We start from the raw sequence: 20,618 nt of genomic DNA on the forward strand, positions 1-20,618 counted from the left end.
TTAATGACTAATACTTTCCTGCTATCTAGCCAACTTTTAATCATGCCAGACCACTAGTCACTTATTCCAGGACTTCTATTATCCAATATTTATCTCAGATACTATATGGAATTTTTTACTAATGTTTCTGTAAAAAAAAAAAAAAAAAAAGTGAAGCTCATATGTATCCTTATCTACCACAGCCATAATATCCTAGAAGTCATTTAATGAGTTCGTAAAGTATGAATTTCCTTTAATAAAAACAAGTTCATATTACTCCATTTTCACCAACATGTCTTCCCTTACTGGAAATAAAAAATGCCAATTATCACACTTGATATGAACAGATGTACAAGGAAAAATCATACTGCTGTGTTTTTACATTTCAATATTACTTGATAATTTTAGAAACTATTTTAAAACTCAAACTGATAGGAAGAAAGACTAATAAAAAATTAATAAATAAAGATACATTTTACCTTAATTCTCACTACTCTAAATATACCTGTAATAATTATATGCCGATACTTTTTTTTTTAAATCATTCAATAGATGATTCTAAGATATAAAATATTTTAACTAAAATGACAGGTAATATCAATTTAAACTGGAAGTGAATTAAAAAAAAATGTTACATTCAGTTAAATATTTTAAAAGCCACAAGATCTTCTAAAATTAAGATTCTTCCTAATTTTAAAATTAAAATTCCTCTTCTAAAATTAAGAGTCTTCCTAAAAATGCATGAAAGTAAAGTTAAATATTAAAAATTCTATTTTAAATGTTTTGATTAAGAAAGTATGTTTAGGAAGGTCCCCCTTGAGGAGCGACGGGTCCCTGCCCCACACCAGGTCCCCCAGCCCAGGTTTCCAGTGCCAGGAATAAGTCCCCATAACTTCAGGCTGTAAAAACCAGTGGGGATTGTGGCTGAGTGACAATGAGGCTGTGAAAGTCCCAGGCAGTTCCTCTTAAAAGGCCCATGCACAGACTTACTTGGACTAACTCCCTCTAGAGCTCCAGTGCTGGGCCAGCAGCTTGAAAGGCACCAAGGAGGAATAGCTTTCTCCCAGACAGCAGTGGTGGCAAATGACATTGTTCCTTTTCTGAACCCATCCGTTGCAGAGCCCGAAGGCAAGTGGCATATCTGAGTCTCCATCAACCTGGCTCACACTGTTTGCCCCACCCTGGTGATTCCCTGAGACTCTGTTACACCCAACTTGCAGGCCTACCCAAGCTGATCCCAGTGGCTTTTCCATAAGAATGACCTGACCTGTCTTAGCTCATGCTTCAGACTTTCCTAAATCTCTCAAACAAGCAGAATCTGGCCCTGGTGTGTTCTGTACCTCTTGCTAAGTGGTCCATGCCTGGCACTAACAGCTTTGGATCACAGCTTGGCCTCTCCCTGGCACCTTCCAGCCCAGCACATGTAGCAGCTGCTTTGTAGCTCATGCCAAGTGGTCTCAGGCAAAACACAGGCAGCGGCTGACTTTGGCTGCACCTTCTGGAAGGCCCCAGAGCCAGAGTACCTGGTGGAAAACTTCAGGCCACGTTGAAGCACCACTCAACCACCTCCACAAGCGACACACTCAAGGGGCAGATTCAGCAGGCACCAGAGGCCCATTGAAGTAAGTTCTGCTCTGTTGGGTTGGCCCTTTCACAGCTGATCCTCCATGGCGGTCGCAGACAGTCTTTGCAACCAATGGACCTGGGGGTAAATCCCTCCCATTGATGTGCCAATAGCAATCAAGGCTCAACTACAACAGGAGTGTGTACAGAGGCCCACATGGAGGGCACATCTGGAATGCCCAGCTTGGGTGAATGGGGAAGCTGTGCCACTGGACTCTATAGGACACCTACTACATTAGGGCACTCTATCAAGCCCCGGAGATGCAGAAGCTCTACCTAATACATAAAACCAAACACAGGGAGACTGCTAAAATGAAGAGGCAAAGAAACATGTCCAATGAAAGAACAGAATAAAACTCCAGAAAAAGAACTAAACAAAATGGAGACAAGCAATCTACTAGATGCAGAGTTTAAAACACTGGTTATAAGGACACTAAATAAACTTCAGGGAAGAGTAGATGAACTTAAAGAGAACTTCAACAGCATAAAAAAGGACATGGAAACCATAAAAATGAACCAATCAGAAATGAAGGATACACTAACTGAAATGAAGAATAATTTACAGGGAATCAACAGTAGAGCAGATGAAGCCAAGAATCAAAATGGCAATTTGGACAGCAAAAAATACCCAATCAGAACAGCAAAAAGGAAGAAAAAAATTTAAAAATGAGGATAGTGTAAGGAACCTCTGGCACAACTTTAAGTGTACCAACATTTGCATCAGGGGAGTACAGGAAGGAGAAAAGACCAAGAAACTGTAAACCTATTTTAAAAAATGACAGAAAACATCCTTAACCTGTTGAAGGAAATGGACATACAAGTCTAGAAAACACAGAGATTCCCAAACAAGATGAACTCAAAGAGGCCCACACCAAGAAAATTATAATTAAAATGCAAAAGTTAAAGACATAGCCCTGACTGGGTAACTCAGTCGTTAACACATTGTTTGCGGGTAGTTTTTATCGCACGCTAACAGGTGGCGCGGGCCATTTTTGCTAATTTTTTGCACAAATGGCAACGTTCAGTAAAATTACGATAACTTTAGTTTATGTATTTATACGTTACCCGAATTCTACCGCTAGTCTATAAAAAACGTATTAATACGTGTCCCGTGCTCTACTACTACAGTCAATGTAAAACGTATAAATACGTTTCCTGCATACAATGTGTTAAGAGTGTCATCCTGATATGCCAACTTGTAGGTTTGATCCCAGGTCAGGGCACATACAAGAAACAACCAACTCATGCATAAATAAAGTAGAACAACAAGTTGATGTTTCTCTCTCTCCCTTCTTCTCTCTCTCTCTAAAGAAAAAAAAAATCAATAAAAAAAGAAAAGGTTAAAGACAGAGAGAGTATCTTAAAAGTAGCAAAAGAAACGCAGTTAGTTACTTATAAGGGAGCTCTCATAATACTATCAGCTAGTTTCTCAACAGAAACTTTGCTGGCCAGAAGGGAATGGCAAGAAATATTCAAAGTGATGAAAAGCGAGGACCTATAACCACGAGTACTCAACCCAGCAATTGAAGGACAGAGCTTCCAAGATAAGAAAAAGCTAAAAAAGTTTATCATCACCAAACCACCATTACATGAAATGTTAAAGGGTATTGTTTAATAAGAAGAAGAAAAAAAAGACAAAAAATATAAAAAATAAAGTGGCAATGAATACATATCTAGAAGGGGTGGAGGAGGGTATAGGGGGATAAATTGTGATGGAAGGAGGCTTAACTTTGGGTGATGAACACACAATACAGTATACAGATGATATGTTGTGGAATTGAGCACTGGAACCTGTATAATTTTAACCAGTCTCATTCCAATAAATTCATTAAAAAGGGAAAGAAAAACACCATGGAATCTAAAAAACAAAATAAACAAATGAACAGAACAGAAACAGACTCAGAGAATCAGAGACTATTTTAATGGTTACCAGATGGGAGGGCATTGGAGAAATGGGTGAAAAGGTGAAAGGAATAAGAAGTACATTGGTATTTTCAGAATAGTCACTGGGATGTAAAGTACAGCAAAAGGAATATAATCAATAATATTCTAATAACTATGTATAGTGTCATATGGCTATGAGATTTATCATGATCACTTATTAAGTTATATAATGTCTAAGCACTGGGGTGGACACCTGAAACTAATATAATATTGTATGTCAATTGTAATTGAAATATAAAAAATTATTTAAAACAACCAACTGAAAATATTTAATAAAGTTATTATTTTTGTCTTATCTATAAAAAGTACGTATACATAGTTTGGGAGGAAATTATGCTTTAGAAGAGGAATGAGAATGATGCAGGAAGAAAATAAGTAAGAGGAAATATTAAATGACTCTGAGGAGTTACAACTGCTAATGAACGGAGATTAATTTGATTTGCTGAACACAAAGGCCCAGGGGAAGGAGAATTAAAGAGCTAAGGCAGTAGGAGACAGAACAAGTTCTAGGCACCTACTCGGGATGGCAGCCTTTAAAGACACAAATAGGGGTGTGTGTGTGTGTGTGTGTGTGTGTGTGTGTGTGTGTTTGAGGTATGTTTAACACAGAACTCACAGAAACAACAGATGGTGGTTGCCAGGAGCTGAGAGGTAGGGGAAATGAAGAGATGATGGTCAAAGGATACAAACTTCCAGGTCTACGATGAATGAGTTCTGGGGATCTAATATACAGCAAGGTGACTATAGTTAACACTTGTACACTTGGAAGTCACCATAAGAGTAGAACTTTAGCGTTCTTAGCAAAATAATAGTTATGTGCAGTAAAGGATGTGTTAACTAACTTTACTGTGGTAAACATTTCACAATATATATGTGTGTATCAAATCATCATGTTACCTTAAATTTATGCAATGTTAAATGTCAATTATATCTCAATAGAATTGGAGGGGGGGAAAGAATGTTTTAATCATAGTCATTCTCACATTCCACTTCCCAATTTGATTGATTTTAGAAAAGCTGTTTTATAGTGTTGCACAAATGTTTTATATATTTTAGCTATAATTATGAAATTTCACTTAATGTTAAAAAGTGATAATTAACATAAAAACCATACTGTCCAGTCATATCACAGGCCCATAGTGCATGCACCAAAGTACCTTCTTGCAGCCAAGAGAGGGCTAATGGCCAGTACACACAGCCACATACTTCTGGTATAAGAAAATTCCCCTTATAAAAATTGTGTGGAAGATGCTCAAATACTTTCCACATTAATTTTAAACAAGGTACATGAAGATAAGTACCATGACAACAGATCTTTCCACTTTCAGTAATATACTGCATGGTGTTTCTTGTGCTTAAGTGTCTCTTAAATGTCAGCCGTAGAGACGCATTAGCAGACTCTTTGTCATTCTACCGCTAAGAGTTTCTTCTTGAAGTCATTCACCAATGCACATCTCCTTACACACCAAGTATGACTTTCTTCCCTTATCCTTACACTAGAGGCCTGGTGCACGAAATTCATGCTCTGGGGGTGGGTGGGGTGTTCCCTCAGCCTGGCCTGTGCCCTCTCACTGGCAGGCAGACATCCCCCTCGCAGTCCGGGATCCCTCTCACAGTCCAGGACTCCTTGCTCCTTACCGCCCGCCTGCTCGCTGCCTTTTAGTACTGCTGCCAAGGCAAGAGAGGCTCCTGCCACTGCCACCGTGCTTACCAGCCATGAGCCCAGCTTCTGGCTGAGAGGCGCTCCCCGTGTGGGAGCACACGGGGGCAGCACCTGTCTTGAGCATTTGTCCCCAGTGGTCAGTGCTCATCATAGTGACCAGTGTCTGCTGTTTGGTCGATTTGTATATTAGGGTTTTATTATGTAGGATTATTTACCCTCCTGTTCCTCTTCTTCCTTTTCCACCTACCCTATTTTAAGTGAAACAGACACCTAATGACCAGAAATAATTTAGAATCATAAACTATCAGGACTGAAAGATATGCATCATATAGTCAAGTGTTCGGCAAACTTTTACTGTAAAGAGACAAAATAAATATTGTGGTCATTGCTGCAAATACTCACCTTGCCATTACAGTGTGAAAAGAACTATAGACTGACACAGATAATCTGTAAACAAATTTGCACTGCTATGTTCCGATAAAACTTTGGACTGTGGACCACCATTCTTGTCTATCCTCTTTTTTTTTTTTGTTAATCCTCACCCAAGGATATTTTTTCCCATTGATTTTTTTAGAAAGAGTGGAAGGGAGGGAAGGAAGGGGAGCGAGAGAGAAAGAGAAAAATATCAATGTGAGAGAGACACATCCATCAGTTGACTCCCATACCCTCCAACTGATGCTGGGCTTTGAACCTGCAACCCAGGCATGTGCCCTTGACTGGGAATCGAACCCGTGACCTTTAAGTGAGCAGGCTGACACTCTAACCATAGTGCCACACCAGCCAGGCTGTCTACCTTCTTTGAATATCCCTACATCAGTGTTTCCCAAATTGCACCCTTTAAAATAATACTGAGTCTGAGGCCCTGGCCAGGCAGCGCAGGTGGTTAGAGCATTGCCCTGATATGCCAAGGTTGCAGGTTCGATCCCCAGTCACGGCACATACAAGAATCAACCAATGAATGCATAAATAAGTGGAACAACAAACTGATGTTTCTCTCTCTCCTTCTCTCAAATCAATAAATAAAGTTTTTCACAAAAGATATTACTGAGTCAACTAAGAAACCTCCATAGTCAAACAGATTTGGGAAACACTATATATACACATTCTATTTTACTCTTGGAGATTCACAAGGCTAATGAATGCTAAGGAAAAGAGGCTCAAAGTGGGCCAGTTTTCATCCTTCCTTCTTCAGGCTGCTCAAGCTTTGTCCATGTAGTACCCAATCAAGAGATATCAGAATTTGAGGTCTACCAGAATTTGCTGTTTACTCTCTGCAACACAAACTACTTAACATCTATCTATATCTTTTGGCAGAAGGTCCTCACAATTGTGTTTAGTCTCTCTTCTAAATTACAGCACTGATTGAAATGTGGCTTTAGGTATTAGGTTAAAAAATATATTATGAAATACTGCCATTTGCAAAAACATGGATGGACCTTGAGAATATCATGCTACGTGAAATAAATCAGTCAGAAAAAGTTGAGAACCATATGATTTCACTCATATGTGAGATATAAAACTGAAACTCATAGACACAGACAACAGTATGGTGGTTACCAGAAGGAAGGGGTGATGGGAGGGTGGTAAAGGGTAAAAGAGGGCCAAACATATGATGACAGAAGATGATTTTACTTTGGGGAGTGGGCACACTGTGCAATATACAGATCATGTATCATAGAAATGTACACTTGAAACCTATATAATCTTATTAACCAATGTCAACTCCATAAATTTAATTAAAAAAAAGGGAAAACCTTTGAGGATTATAAAATAATATATGATTATTTTAGAAAATTAAGAAAATATTTCTTTAGTTACCCAAAGATAACCACTGTTAACATTTTGGTGTGGGAATGCCTAGATGTATATGTACAATTTTTAAAACTAATTTCAGATTATTTAGTATAAACTTTGTATTTTACTTTTCTTCTTGACATTATGTCCTGACACTTTCCTGGCATCGTTAAAGTGTTCAAAGACATGATTTTTAATAGTCAAATAACTTTTCCATCATAAAATTGTATTATAATTATTATAACTACTTCCTCTATTTTGGGACATGTAAATCGTTTCCTATTCTTTCTCTCCTTATCCCTATCTTTTTTATATATATATCTTGGTTGGGTCAATTTGCATACAGTCTCTCTGATTGGCTGGTGGGTGGGCTTGGGCATAGCGAAGGTATGGTCAATTAGCATCTTTGCCTTTTATTAGTGTAGATTAAAGTCATGTCCTAACTAGTTTGGCTCTGTGGATAGAGCATGGGTCTGAGAATTGAAGGGATCCAGGTTCAATTCGTCAAGGGCACATGCCCAGGTTGCAGGCTTGATCCCCAGTGTGGCGTGTGCAGGAGGCAGCCAATCAATGACTCTCTCTCAACATTGATGTTTCTTTCTTTATCTTCCTCTCCCTTCCTCTCTGAAATCAATAAAAATATTTTTAAAAAATTAAAATCCTGCCGAAACCGGTTTGGCTCAGTGGATAGAGCGTTGGCCTGTGGACTGAAAGGTCCCAGGTTCAATTCTGGTCAAGGGCATGTACCTGGGTTGCGGGCACATCCCCAGTGGGGAGTGTGCAGGGGGCAGCTGGTCAATGTTTCTCTCTCATCGATGTTTCTAACTCTCTATCTCTCTCCTTTCCTCTCTGTAAAAACTCAATAAAATATATTAAAAAAAAAAATTAAAATCCTTGTATGATAGTTCCAATATCTGGATCTCCTGAATTAGTTCTATTGATTGCTTTATCTCACAATGGGCCAGTTTTCCCTTGCTGTTTCTAATAATTTTTATTTTTATTTTTATTTTATTTATTTATTTATTTATTTATTTATTTATTTTAGAGAGGAAGGGAAAGGGAGAGGCAGAGGTAGTGGGAGAGGGAGAGAAGCATCTATGATCACTGTGAGAGAGAAACATTGATCAGTTGCCTCCTGGGATTGAACCCCAAACCTGGGTATGTGCCCTAACCTGGAATTGAACTGGCAGCCTTTCGGTGCATGAGATGACACCCAACCAACTGAGCCACACTGGCCAGGGCTTCAATAATTTTTTATTGACTGCTACATATGGAGTTCAGAACAGCAGCAACTGAGATTATTTACACTTGGAAAAGAGCATGCCTAGTCTTCTGTCAAGTGTGGAGGGGTTTAGTCAATTTAGATAGGAATTGAGCCTGACACAGATTTTATAGTTGTCATAGTTACTTTCAGCACACCAGAGGGGTCCAATTCTTCTACTGATAGACACCACTGTCAGGTGCTTAAGGTAAGAGATGAGTCGGAGAGTTTTTCTTAATTTTCCTCTCAGCTTTCACCCATTCCTGTATCCTTATATCACAGAGGATCTCTCTCCCTGTTCTTGACCTATACCACCAGCAGTAGAAAGCTTGTCTGTCACCTGGTGGTGGCACACGGAAGAAGCAGGTGGGATTTTCAGTTGTTCTGGTCTAGTGTCAGTATTGGGTAGGCCATGCAGCTCTCCTTCCTATGGCAGCCAAAATCTGCTTTGTATTTATGTTGGTTTTCAGTGCTACCCTCCCTATTCTTCCTCCACTAGTAAAACACCTCTCCCTAGGTACTGGTGTAGGATACAGGGGCCCAAAATAGTTTTCTGCATCTTGTTCAGAGTAAAGTGTCTTCTTTTCTATAGCAGCAATGCATCTTTGGCCGTGTCCTGGGGATCAGAGGGTTCCTCCCCACTGAAGAAGGATTTTTGCTTCTAATCTCCCTCCAGAAATGTATCTAAAAAGGTTTTCTGCCCATCCCCCATTTTTTGAGACTTAAAGGAGTCTGAGTAAATGGGAGGGACTTTGTGCTTCTATCCAGCAGCCACAGATCACCTCCTTAATCTCTACATGACTGAGTCCCTGAGTCTCCACCTTGTACCCAATCTCAATAGTAAGTATCCTGTTGAGCCCCAAGGAAATGTATTTCAAAGCAAGTGTGAATTCCTCTTTTATCAGAAGCCCCAAGACATTCCAAACTAGTCCATACTTAGTCTTTAACAATCAGTTAAAATTTCAGCTGATTTCTTCTTATCTACTTTTATTGTAGTCATCTCTTTTTCTCCTGCCCTGCCAAAGATGAAAAAATCATGGCCCATTCTTTGGGGGAGAGGGTTGCCAACTCTTTGGAATTTAGATTAATGTACTTGGTTGCTTTGCAAGCTCAGCTCTCCGATGAACTCAGAGAAATTATGACTTTGTAAATCACCCACCTTTTTTATTGTAGGTGAGGGTGAGAGGTTCTGTGCATACTTTTTACATCCTGAGTACAAGCAGAAGTCCCCTTCCACTTTGACTCACTTCCCTTTTCTATCTTTGTAAAGGCATCATCCAGATAAAAGTTTAGAAGTATCTCTGACTTCTCTTCAATGATATTTAATATCCAATCACAGTTGATAAAGTCTGAATTAGATAAATCACTAACATCTTTATTAGGATACTTTTTCTCTATTTCTCTAGTATAAATACTTATCATCTTTCAATGGTCTCTTACATAAAACAATATTCCTTCAACCAGCCTCCTGAACTCGGTTTTCTACTTCAACCTGACTTTATCATCAGGCTGCCTTACTACAGTATTTCTTTGATGTTATTTTTTATTTATTTATTTTTTTCCAGAGAGGAAGAGAGAGGGGGAGAGGGGGAAAGAGAGAGAAAGCAATGACGAGAGAGAATCATCGATCAGCTGCCTCCTGCACACCCCACACTGGGGATCAAGCCCACAACCCAAGCATGTTCCCTGACCAGGAATAGAACCATGACCTCCTGGTTTATAGGTCAACATTCAATCATTGAGCCACGCCGGCCAGGTGCTTTGATGTTTAAAATGAAGGCCATGAGCAATCTGATCCTATTCTGCCTTTATAGGCCACCTTCCTACAGGAACAGGTACTCTATTCCATACTGATCCAGGTCCTCCTTTTAGCATCTGGAAATGTTATCATTCAAGGGATGCTTTCCATGAAAAAACTTCCCAGATCATACAAACAAAATTCAATTGTACACTGCTTTATTTGTACTAAAAAAATAACACTTTTTATCATACATATCTCTTACACCTCTCTCCAAAAAGGCAGAGATCAGATCTTGTATCTTCTCTTTTAGCTTTCCTACATATATATTTATTTTGTAAATTAAAATAGCAAAATTAATAAAATGACACTTTCCTTCCCATAACCTATGTATCCTTAATGCATCCGTGACAAGGGCACTAAAAATTTCACCAGCCCACAAAACACTGTTTTTTGAAACGTCTCAAGGAAAAAACACATGCTACAACTATAGTTATTATGACATCCGAGCATTTTCAGAGGATTAGTTTGGGGACTCTTAGCATAGAAACCATTTATACTTAGAGTTAAATCTATGATGGTAATCCCAAACAAAAATATGCTGAGGTCCCTTTATTTAGCTCCACGTAAATAACCCCGAGAGTCACAAAGTTTACTAAGGAAAATTACTGACACTTAAAAAGAAATAAGGACATCTACCTTACTAATTTTGTTAGTGCCTTAATTGGTAATCATATTCAGGCATTTTGCCAAGATGTGAAGGCAACATGCTTTTAGTAAATCATTTTCAATGGGAGACAAGTGAAGAAAAAGAGTAATATATTTAATGCCTTTTTATAATAGTACTATCAAATACATTTTCAAGAAATAGCATATATAAATCCTATGTTATTTTAGTGAAAACCAGAGCAGGTACCATTTTTGCCAATTAGCTTTCCTGGCGAGGCTATGTGGCTGGGACCACAGTGGAATCTGAACTCACTTGACTCAGACACCAGAGTAGATGTCTAATATGACATCTTTTTCATGCATTCTTAGGAAATGCAAAAAATGAAAAATGCTTTTCTTGCTAAAATAAATAAATAATAGACCCAATGGGTATCTTCATCAATTTAACACAGAACTGCTACCCAATAACTCAACTTTTAGTAATTCAATATGAGAAAGTCATATAAAGAAATTCAGGCCCTAACCAGTTTGGCTCAGTGGATAGAACATCAGCCTGCGGACTGAACGGTCCCAGGTTCGATTCCAGTCAAGGGCATGTGCCTTGGTTGTGGGCACATCCCCAGTAGGGTGTGTGCAGGAGGCAGCTGATCGATGTTTCTCTCATCGATGTTTCTAACTCTCTATCCCTCTCCCCTCCTCTCTGTAAAAAATCAATAAAATATATTTTTAAAAAAAGAGAAATTCAGCATAGCACTGTTCATGATAGTTAAAAATAGGAAAAACAGTTTAAATGCTAACCAACAGGGAATCTTTTACATAAAATGTATATACACTATTCAGCAATGACAAATGTTGGTGCAGATCTCTATTTACATGGAAAGATGCCACAGCATGCTGCAAAAAAAACCAGGTTATAATTCACTAGAGGCCTGGTGCACGAATTCGTGCAAGGGTAGGGTCTGTCTGGCCCGCCCGGATCGGGGCCTATTGGGAGCAGAGCCGGTGGGGGGTAGGGGATGTGGGCGGTTGGCCGGCCAGCCCGCCCCCTGGTTGAACTCCTGGTCGAGGGGACAATTTGCATATTAGCCTTTTATTATATAGGATAATCACCTGTGTTCACCTGCAGTACTCCTAAGTGACAGGATTTGGAGCATGTGTCACTTAGCAGTTTATTGCCTCTTAGCTTCAAATTCATACCATATTGCCTGCTCTGCAAAAATAAACCTGCCCCTTTAAATGTTTTTCCTTTGCCAGCTGACACAAGAGTTACACTTTATCAGTACAGGTGCTGGAGGCTACTTCCACCAACACCCCAACCTTCAGGTGGTTTTGTAGCAGAGTGACTTCAGTGAAACACTGCCTCTGCACAGTAGACACCGCAGCACACTAGTCAACGGGTTTTGAGCAAGTTTCCACTGCAAGCAAGACAGCACAGCTACTTCTCTGTCATCCAGGGAACCATGGCCACACCCTCTCCAACATGGTCTAAATCTCAGCCCCAAGGGATAATCTTCCTGAACTCTTTCTCAGACCTAGGGGTTGTGGCTGCTCCTTCTATCTGCCATTCTTATATTTGTTAAAGTTCTCTTCACTTCTTTCTAGCTAACCCCTTGTTACTCCAATTTCCTGCTAGAGTTAATAACTGTTTTATATTAAAGAATATTTAATACTTTTTAGGTTTTGAAATTACTGTGTTGTTTCCCCAGAATTGACCCTGACTGAAATAGGGTGAGGTCCTCCACCCCTTTTTATTTTTCAACTAGAGGCTCAGCGCACGAAATTCATGCGTGGGTACGGTCCCTAGGCCTGGCCTGCAATCAGCTGCCCACAGCCGCGCCCCCCCCCCCCCCTCCCGGTTCCCTGTTCACCATTGGGTGATTGGTGCCTGACTGTCTGGGGAAGGGACTGAGAGGTTGGCTGTTCCTGCCCGCTCGTCAGCCCCTCCCCTACAGTGGGTGGCCATCAGGCGATTGGAGCCTGCTGGCCCAGGAAAGGAACCAAGAGGTGGTCAGTGTGCCTCATAGTGACTGGTCCAGCGGTTGTTCTGATCGTTCTGCCATTAGGGTGAATTTGATAATTACCTTTTTATTATATAGGATGTTGTCTGAATTTATAAAAAGTATTTTTTTGTGATAATCATAAAAGGCAAATTTTATTTTGGAAAAATTCAATGCAAAATTAATATTGCTTTTAGTATTCTACTTTAATAGAGCAGGAATATATTTGTGAAATTAAAATGATTGAATTTTGAAGAACATTAATTTTGTAAGACCATAATTGTTCAGTTTTCCTTTTTTAACACCAATGTTTTCTCATTATTAGCTAAAATTGTTTTTTGTGTCATCTTAAACAACATAAATTATTTAGACAGCTATTTTTTCTCTCGGTTATGCCATATGTTGCCCCTTACAACTAGGTCATTAATTATTAGATATCCTGAAGTGATAGGTACTAGTTCTCAAATATATAGTCTTCCTCTTCCCTCTTATTGTTTCAGTCCCTCTTACCATGTTCAAGGATTATCAGTTGGGCTCCAGCTTGTGCATTTCCAACATCATTCTCAGCAATGCATTGATAGAACCCTTCGTCTGACTTCACCAGACCCAAAACTTGAAGATTATGTTCCTTCTGAAGAAGAAAAACATATGTACAATTTTATGATTCAATTGATAAACAGTCTAAAATCCCAAGTATATGCCTTTTCTGGGAAGAAAAAAACAAGTAAAATTGTCTGATTCAGGTACTGAATAATATCCACCTATGCACATGTTAACTCAATTTTATTGACAAGGTATTGACTCACATTAAGAGCCCAGCCTGTTTTGTCTTCCGGACAGAACGTATAGTGTCAGTCACCGGTGACTGACTGGGCACTTAATGTGTTAAAACAGGAAACACCGTCATTAACAATTAAGAATTTAATATTCATGAAAAAGTCGTACCCACAATGTTTGCAAACTTACACCTTTGCTTGGAAAAATATCTGGCATGCAATATCATGTGACCGTAGTGAAAGTCAAGTGAATTCAAGGCATTTTTTAAATATTATTTTTAATATCAATATCTCTGATAGATTAGACTATACTAAGTTAAATCAGATTGCATATACAAAGCTTTCCTTAAACTATAAAGAAAACTATCCACACTTATATGGATGTCAACTATTGTTACTGTTATTGATATAGTATAATATGGTTTTAAGCTTTTTAAAAATACTAAGAGTAAAAATTGCAACTTTAACCATAAACATTGCTTTTTAGTTATATTTAAATATTATGAATTACTTTTTGTAACTTATGAGAGTATACATTTTGAAAACAGAAAATATACCCCTACATATATGAGAAATTTATGACAGTAAGTCTTTAACAACCATAATTATTTCTGATTATTTCTATGAATGTCATGTATCTAAAGATACATCATCAATCCTTGTTACTAAAACCTAGATAATCTGATTACTAAGATGTTAGATAATGATAATAATAGACAATCTTTATTAAAAATGTACTTAATATAAAGTAAAAAGTAGTAATGGCTGAATATCCTTAAATATATTTAACACTCATTATTTAATTTTTGCATTTATTTTCTAAAATAATCTTCACATATGTTGTCACAATAACTGTCCAACATTGGGTAATACTCATTTTGAAGGGCCTGAACATCAGTATATGAAGGACAGATTTCTGCTCCTTGAGAGACATAAAGACAATTGATGCATGTGCATGCATGCACGCGCATGCGCACACATAATCATCATTACCCAGAAAATGGTGGCAGCTGTGTTTAACAGTGCTAGAATGTTTAGCAGGAATACTAGACCTAGTACTATTTGCTATGTGATCTTATATGAGCTGCCAAAATATTTCTGGGCTCAGGCTTTCCCATCATCCAATGAAGAGATTATAGTCTGTGTTAATTTTTCTATCTTTGTCGGCAGTATATAAAGTGGTATATATATAAGAGACCAAGTCTCTTGATAATTACATTCAAAGACATTTAAAGGTTTCAGAGATAAGTATCCTTCTTTTAAAAAGTACTTACTACAATCTTAAAGTAATCACTTGGGATAACCATATCCCCATTCTTGACCCACTTCACAGTTGGAGTTGGTTTCCCAGTCACTTCACATTCAAATACTATATCCATAGATTCATGAGCATATATATTAGAAGGCTGCTTCAGGAATTCAGGTTGGGCTTTAAAAGAGAAAGGAAATGAAGATATTAATGAAAATAAAAATAGGTAGTTATTCATATTTCAAGCAATTTTTTTTAAATCACAGAATTCATAGGTGTTTTACTTATTTGAGGTTTTCACATATTTTTATAAACACCTAAAAATATATTTAAAATAAATGTCAGGAACACAATTTCTTTAAAAATTGACATTCTGGTGTAATTAGAAGAATAATTTTAATTTTTAAGATAATTTCTGAATTTTCTTGTTGAGAAATATATAGTAAATTGATTATATTGAAGAAATTGATAATATGAATGTTCTAAGCTAAAATGAATATTAAAGGCTATTTCCCTATGATTTATACCATTTTGGAAGGACCATAATTAAAATTCGAAAAAGAGTTGAGAAAACTGACATTATCTTTCTTTTCAGTCAACTTAATGTATATTCCCCCCCCCAAAAGTAATATAAATGTCATAGTCAGAGACCTTAAAACAGTTCATTTACACAACATACTCCCAATTAGTAACATCCCTCATTACAAGAAATGGTTCTTAAGAATGGGAGGAAAAGTGATAGGATCTTTGGGGAAAGTTAAGTGTATTAGAAAAAGCCTGAGTATTGTAGTAACTCCCTAACTCCATTTTACCTTGCCCCAAAGTAGTAATCACACACTTATGAATAACATTAAGATTTTGAACCAGAAGGATAAAGTAGATCATCTAATTCAACTTCCCATCTAATGCTGTAATTTCCCACACAACATCTTTGAGAAGAGGTATTTTACTAATCTCTGAAAGTTTCAAATGATAAGGAACTCCCCATATCACAAAGCAGCAAGCTCCACTGTAGGCAGTTTCTATTTTTTTAAAAAAAGCAGTTTTTTTTTTGTTTGTTTTTTTAACATTTGAGATAAAATGTACTCAGTCTGCTGGAATTTTGATTGGGATTGTGTTGAATTTGTGGCAACTTGACACTGTAAAATTATGGGGTCTTTTTCCATGAGTATTGTTTATCTCTCCATTTATTTAGATCTTTGGCTTCTTTTCTCTCATCAATGTTTTATAGATTTCAATATATAAATCTTGTTCATACTTTGTTAGGTATATGCCTAAATATTTTAAATTTTTGGTGCTACTGTAAATGGGACTTTAAAATTTTTTTAGTTCCCAATTGATCACTGCTAGTATGTAGAGGTGAAAGTGATTTATGTATACCAACCTTTCATCCTATGGTCATACTAAACTCACTCATTAGTTCTAGTAACTTTCTATAGACAATTTTAGGATTATCTACATACATACAAAATGTATTTACAGATAACTATATGTTATCTGTAAAAAGAGGCAGTTCTATTTCCTCATTTTCAATCTGCTTTCCTCCTTTTTCATTATACTAGCTAGAGTGGGGCAGATCCTCAGAAAAAGTCCAGATTGGGTTTCTAATTTGTGTCAATGAAGAGTAAGAGTATAGAGAGCAGGTAGAAGTCCAGGTAAGCAGTTCAAGCCAAGAAGGGAAAGAACATTTGATCTTAAGAAGCAATAGAGAAGAGAAAGAAAAAATGGTAGCTGAATAGGCAGACCTTTCTTATTACATCTCCTCCCAGGGCCAGACTGGAAATAAAACTAAAGTGGGAAACATACACCTGGAATTACCAACTGAGAAGGAAACTTATATGAAGGAAGGACAGAAAACACCTGGAGACCAGTTGGAAGGGCAAGGTCGCAAGAGGAGCTGACCCAGCTCCCAGGGTGGCTGGCCTAGTGTGAGGAGGGAGCTCCCAACTACAGGAAGGTCTGAGGCCCAAACCCAGGGCTGGGCTCCACAGCCCAGAGCACCAGAGCCGAGACCAATGGCCTACGTAACAACCAACTGTGAAAGGTGGCAGGGCTGCTGGTCATGGCAGAGTCTGGAGCCGGTAGAGGTAGACCACAGCCAGTCAGAGGGAAGGCAGCAGTTTCGGTTTGTTTGTGTGTTTTTTTAAATGCAGAGCACAAGAGTTTTCATTTGTAGCTATTGACCTAAGGCTTCAATGCAGGGATGGAGGAATGGACTTAAGGTGCCTAAGGAGAGGCCTGAGTGGGAAGCATTAGGGGAAGACAAGGAAAAGCAGCAGCCAGGAGTCCTGGCATTTGGTCATATGCCCCTGAACTGAAATGGCCATTTTTCCTGAATAGCAGCAGGAGAGAAACAAAAGAGAAACCCCGCCTGAGGTGATACAGCCCACCCCACCCTCTGGAGCCAAGCTAGCCACACCCTGCATTTTGACCTTTGCAGAGGTTAAGTCCATGAGTTTGAACAGTCTCAGGAAGCAGTGGTGACTGGACTGGGGGAGGGGCCATCCACCCCACCATCCTGGGAACTTGACTGGTAATTTCTCCACACAGGAAAGCTAACAGAAACTCTAGGTTTCTAGCCGATCCCACTGGACTCCATATAAAAATCAGCCTAGGACAGGGAAATATTTTGGGTCACTCCCAGAGGAGTAGCTCTGGGACAAGGAAACACACCCACCACATTCCCTGAAAACTAAATAGCACCTCCCCTGCCTAAAGCACTTTCAGAAACTGACTTCTGAGTGATTAAGATTGACAGCTGACTAGCAGGCAAAAGTGGCTAGCAGGCAAATAGGCGGGGCACAGGGAAACGGAAAGTTTGCTGACCCAACCCTGGGCCCATGCTGCTAACACACCTATTTTAGAGGGCCCTCCAGCTTGCAGCCAAGTCCAGTGGAGACATACACAAATGGTGGATCCCTTGGAACTTCAAGCAGATTGCTGAAAGCCAAAGGAGGGCAATTTCTGACAGTGGTTAGCACTTAAGTACTTCACAGGAAGCCCAGAATTGGTAGACAGACAAGTTAGCCACAGTCATCAGACTAGGATTCAAAGGGGTCCCCACAGGGAACTAAACTACTGAAAAGAGTGCCGTTTCACTTTATTTTTCTTTTTTCTTCTCTTTGATCATCTTTTTCTTTTCTTTTTTTATTTTTATCTTTCCTTCCTTTTATTTTCTTTCTTAATTTACTTTCATCTATCTGCTTAACTGATTTTTTATTATTCTAGTCTCTATTATTGCAATCATATATCTAATTTTCCTCCTCCCATTTGTTATTCTTTTTTTCACTACTCAATTTTTTTTCCCTTTCTTCCTCTCTCTGCTTTTTCTCATGCTTTTTCATCTTTATTTTTCTTTTGTTATTATAGGTCTATCTGCCTGCTCCTTTATTTCCATTTCAAAAATTTTTTTTTCATTTTTCTTCCTCCATTATTTTATTTATTTATTTTTTAAATATATTTTATTGATTTTTTTACAGAGAGGAAGGGAGAGGGATAGAGAGTTAGAAACATCGATGAGAGGAGAAACCAAGACGGCGGCATAGGTAAACATCGGAGATTGCTGCCTCGCACAACCACTTCAAAAATACAACTAAAAGACGGAACGGACATCATCCAGAACCACAGGAAGGCTGGCTGAGGGGAAATTCTACAACTAGAAGGAAAGAGAAAAGTACACCGAGACTCAGAGGAGGCGCAGTGCTGAAGTAAAATACAAAGGTCCAGAGGTGCATGCGGAGCGGGCTGGCGGCTGAGGGCGCGGTTGTCTGTTTCAATCGGGAGGGAGTCTCAGGCTCTGAGCTCCAGTCCCGGGCAAGTCTCTGGGGACCCAGACTCAAACGGGAGAAGCGTGACTGCCTGGCATTGGTTGGAACTCGAGGGCAGCTTTCCTCTGAGGGGCTTGCAACGATTACCAGGACACTGAGAGGCAGAGCATCTGAAGGCAGGGCTGAGAGCAGCCATAACTGTTCGCTCCGCCCGCCCTGTTGATCCCCTGGGAGCCGCCCTGCCCAAGCCTTGCACTAAGGCATTTGCTGGTTAGCCTCAGGAAGAGGCTAGATTAGTGCCGCCCTAGAGATCCAGGATAGAAGTTCTCCCACTGCAGACACAGCTGATTCTCACAGCCAACTGGACTGGAGGTCAAATCCCTCGCAGTGTTACCTACAACAATCAAGGCTTAGCTACAACAAGACTGTGCACAAAGACCACAAGGGGGTGCACCAAGAGTGTCTACCTCAGGTAATTGGGACACTTAGCTCAGAAAGCCACTCTATCGACACAGCGAAGCATAAAAAATGCCGAGACAAAGAAACAGGACACAAATGACAGAAATGGAGGAAAGCAGGCTGCTGGATATAGAATTCAAAACCACACTTTTGAGGTCTTTCAAGAGTCTTCTAGAGATTGCCAATAAACTTAATGAGATGTACAAGAAATCTAATGAGACCCTCAATGTTGTGATAAAGAACCAAATAGAAATTAAGCATACACTGACTGAAATAAAGAATATTATACAGACTCCCAACAGCAGACCAGAGGATTGCAAGATTCAAGTCAAAGATTTGAAATACGAAGAAGTAAAAAACACCCAACCAGAAAAGCAAAATGAAAAAAGAATCCAAAAATACAAAATTAGTGTAAGGAGCCTCTGGGACAGCTTCAAGCATACCAATATCCGCATTATCGGGGTGCCAGAAGATGAGAGAGAGCAAGATATTGAAAACCTATTTGAAGAAATAATGACAGAAAATTTCCCCTACCTGGTGGAAGAAATAGACTTACAAGTCCAGGAAGTGCAGAGAACCCCAAACAAAAGGAATCCAAAGAGGACCACACCAAGACACATCATAATTAAAATGCCAAGAGCAAAAGACAAAGAGAGAATCTTAAAAGCAGCAAGAGAAAGAAACTCAGTTACCTACAAGGGAATACCCATACGACTGTCAGCTGATTTCTCAACAGAAACTTTGCAGGCCAGAAGGGAGTGGTAAGAAATATTCAAAGTGATGAATACCAAGAACCTACAACCAAGATTACTTTATCCAGCAAAACTCTCATTCAGAATTGAAGGTCAGATAAAGAGCTTCACAGATAAGGAAAAGCTAAAGGAGTTCATCACCACCAAACCAGTGCTATATGAAATGCTGAAAGGTATCCTTTAAGCAGAGGAAGAAGAAGAAAAAGGTAAAGATACAAATTATGAACAACAAATATGCATCTATCAACAAGTGAATCTAAGAATCAAGTGAATAAATAATCTGATGAACAGAATGAACTGGTGATTATAATAGAATCAGGGACATAGAAAGGGAATGGACTGACTATTCTTGGGGGAGAAAGGGGTTTGGGGGATGCGGGAAGAGACTGGACAAAAATCGTGCACCTATGGATGAGGACAGTGGGTGGGAAGTGAGGGTGGAGGGTGGGGTGGGAACTGAGAGGAGGGGAGTTATGGGGTGAAAAAAGAGGAACAATTGTAATAATCTGAACAATAAAGATTTAATTTAAAAAAAATTCAAAAAAAAGAGTAAATTTTAAAATGATAATGGAATGCATTCAAAAGTTGACTTTAAGGCTGCCAAAAGAAAATCAATGAATTGTCTGTTACAAAAATTTGCAAAGGAAAAAAAAAAAAAAAAGAAACATCGATAACATCGATGAGAGAGAAGCATCGATCAGCTGCCTCCTGCACACCCCCTACTGGGGATGTGCCCGCAACCAACGTACATGCCCTTGACTGGAATCGAACCTGGGACCCTTCAGTCCGCAGTCCGACGCTCTATCCAGTGAGCCAAACCAACTAGGGCTCTTCCTCTATTATTTTAAACCATTTCCTTCCCCCTATTCCTCTAATTCTTTATTCTTATTTTCTTTATTTCAGCTTAGTATCTACATATTCCTTCCGCCCTTATACTTGTTGTTTTG

The 20,618-nt window shown here is 39.0% G+C and overlaps 1 protein-coding gene across 1 annotated transcript in view; it reads right to left on the reverse strand.

The window, feature by feature from the left end:
* NEO1 (neogenin 1) overlaps positions 1 to 20,618 on the reverse strand; it is a gene marked incomplete at its 5' end in the record, with an annotated part of 191,045 nt that overhangs the window by 101,946 nt on the left and 68,481 nt on the right. Inside the window, 2 exons of the mRNA XM_081102054.1 lie at positions 13,179 to 13,299; positions 14,719 to 14,873. Coding sequence (XP_080958180.1) covers positions 13,179 to 13,299; positions 14,719 to 14,873 — 276 coding nt within the window. The remainder of the gene's footprint in view (positions 1 to 13,178; positions 13,300 to 14,718; positions 14,874 to 20,618) is intronic.

Source organism: Myotis nattereri, assembly GCF_964212035.1.
Source record: "Myotis nattereri genome assembly, chromosome: 1".
Lineage (NCBI taxonomy): Eukaryota > Metazoa > Chordata > Mammalia > Chiroptera > Vespertilionidae > Myotis > Myotis nattereri.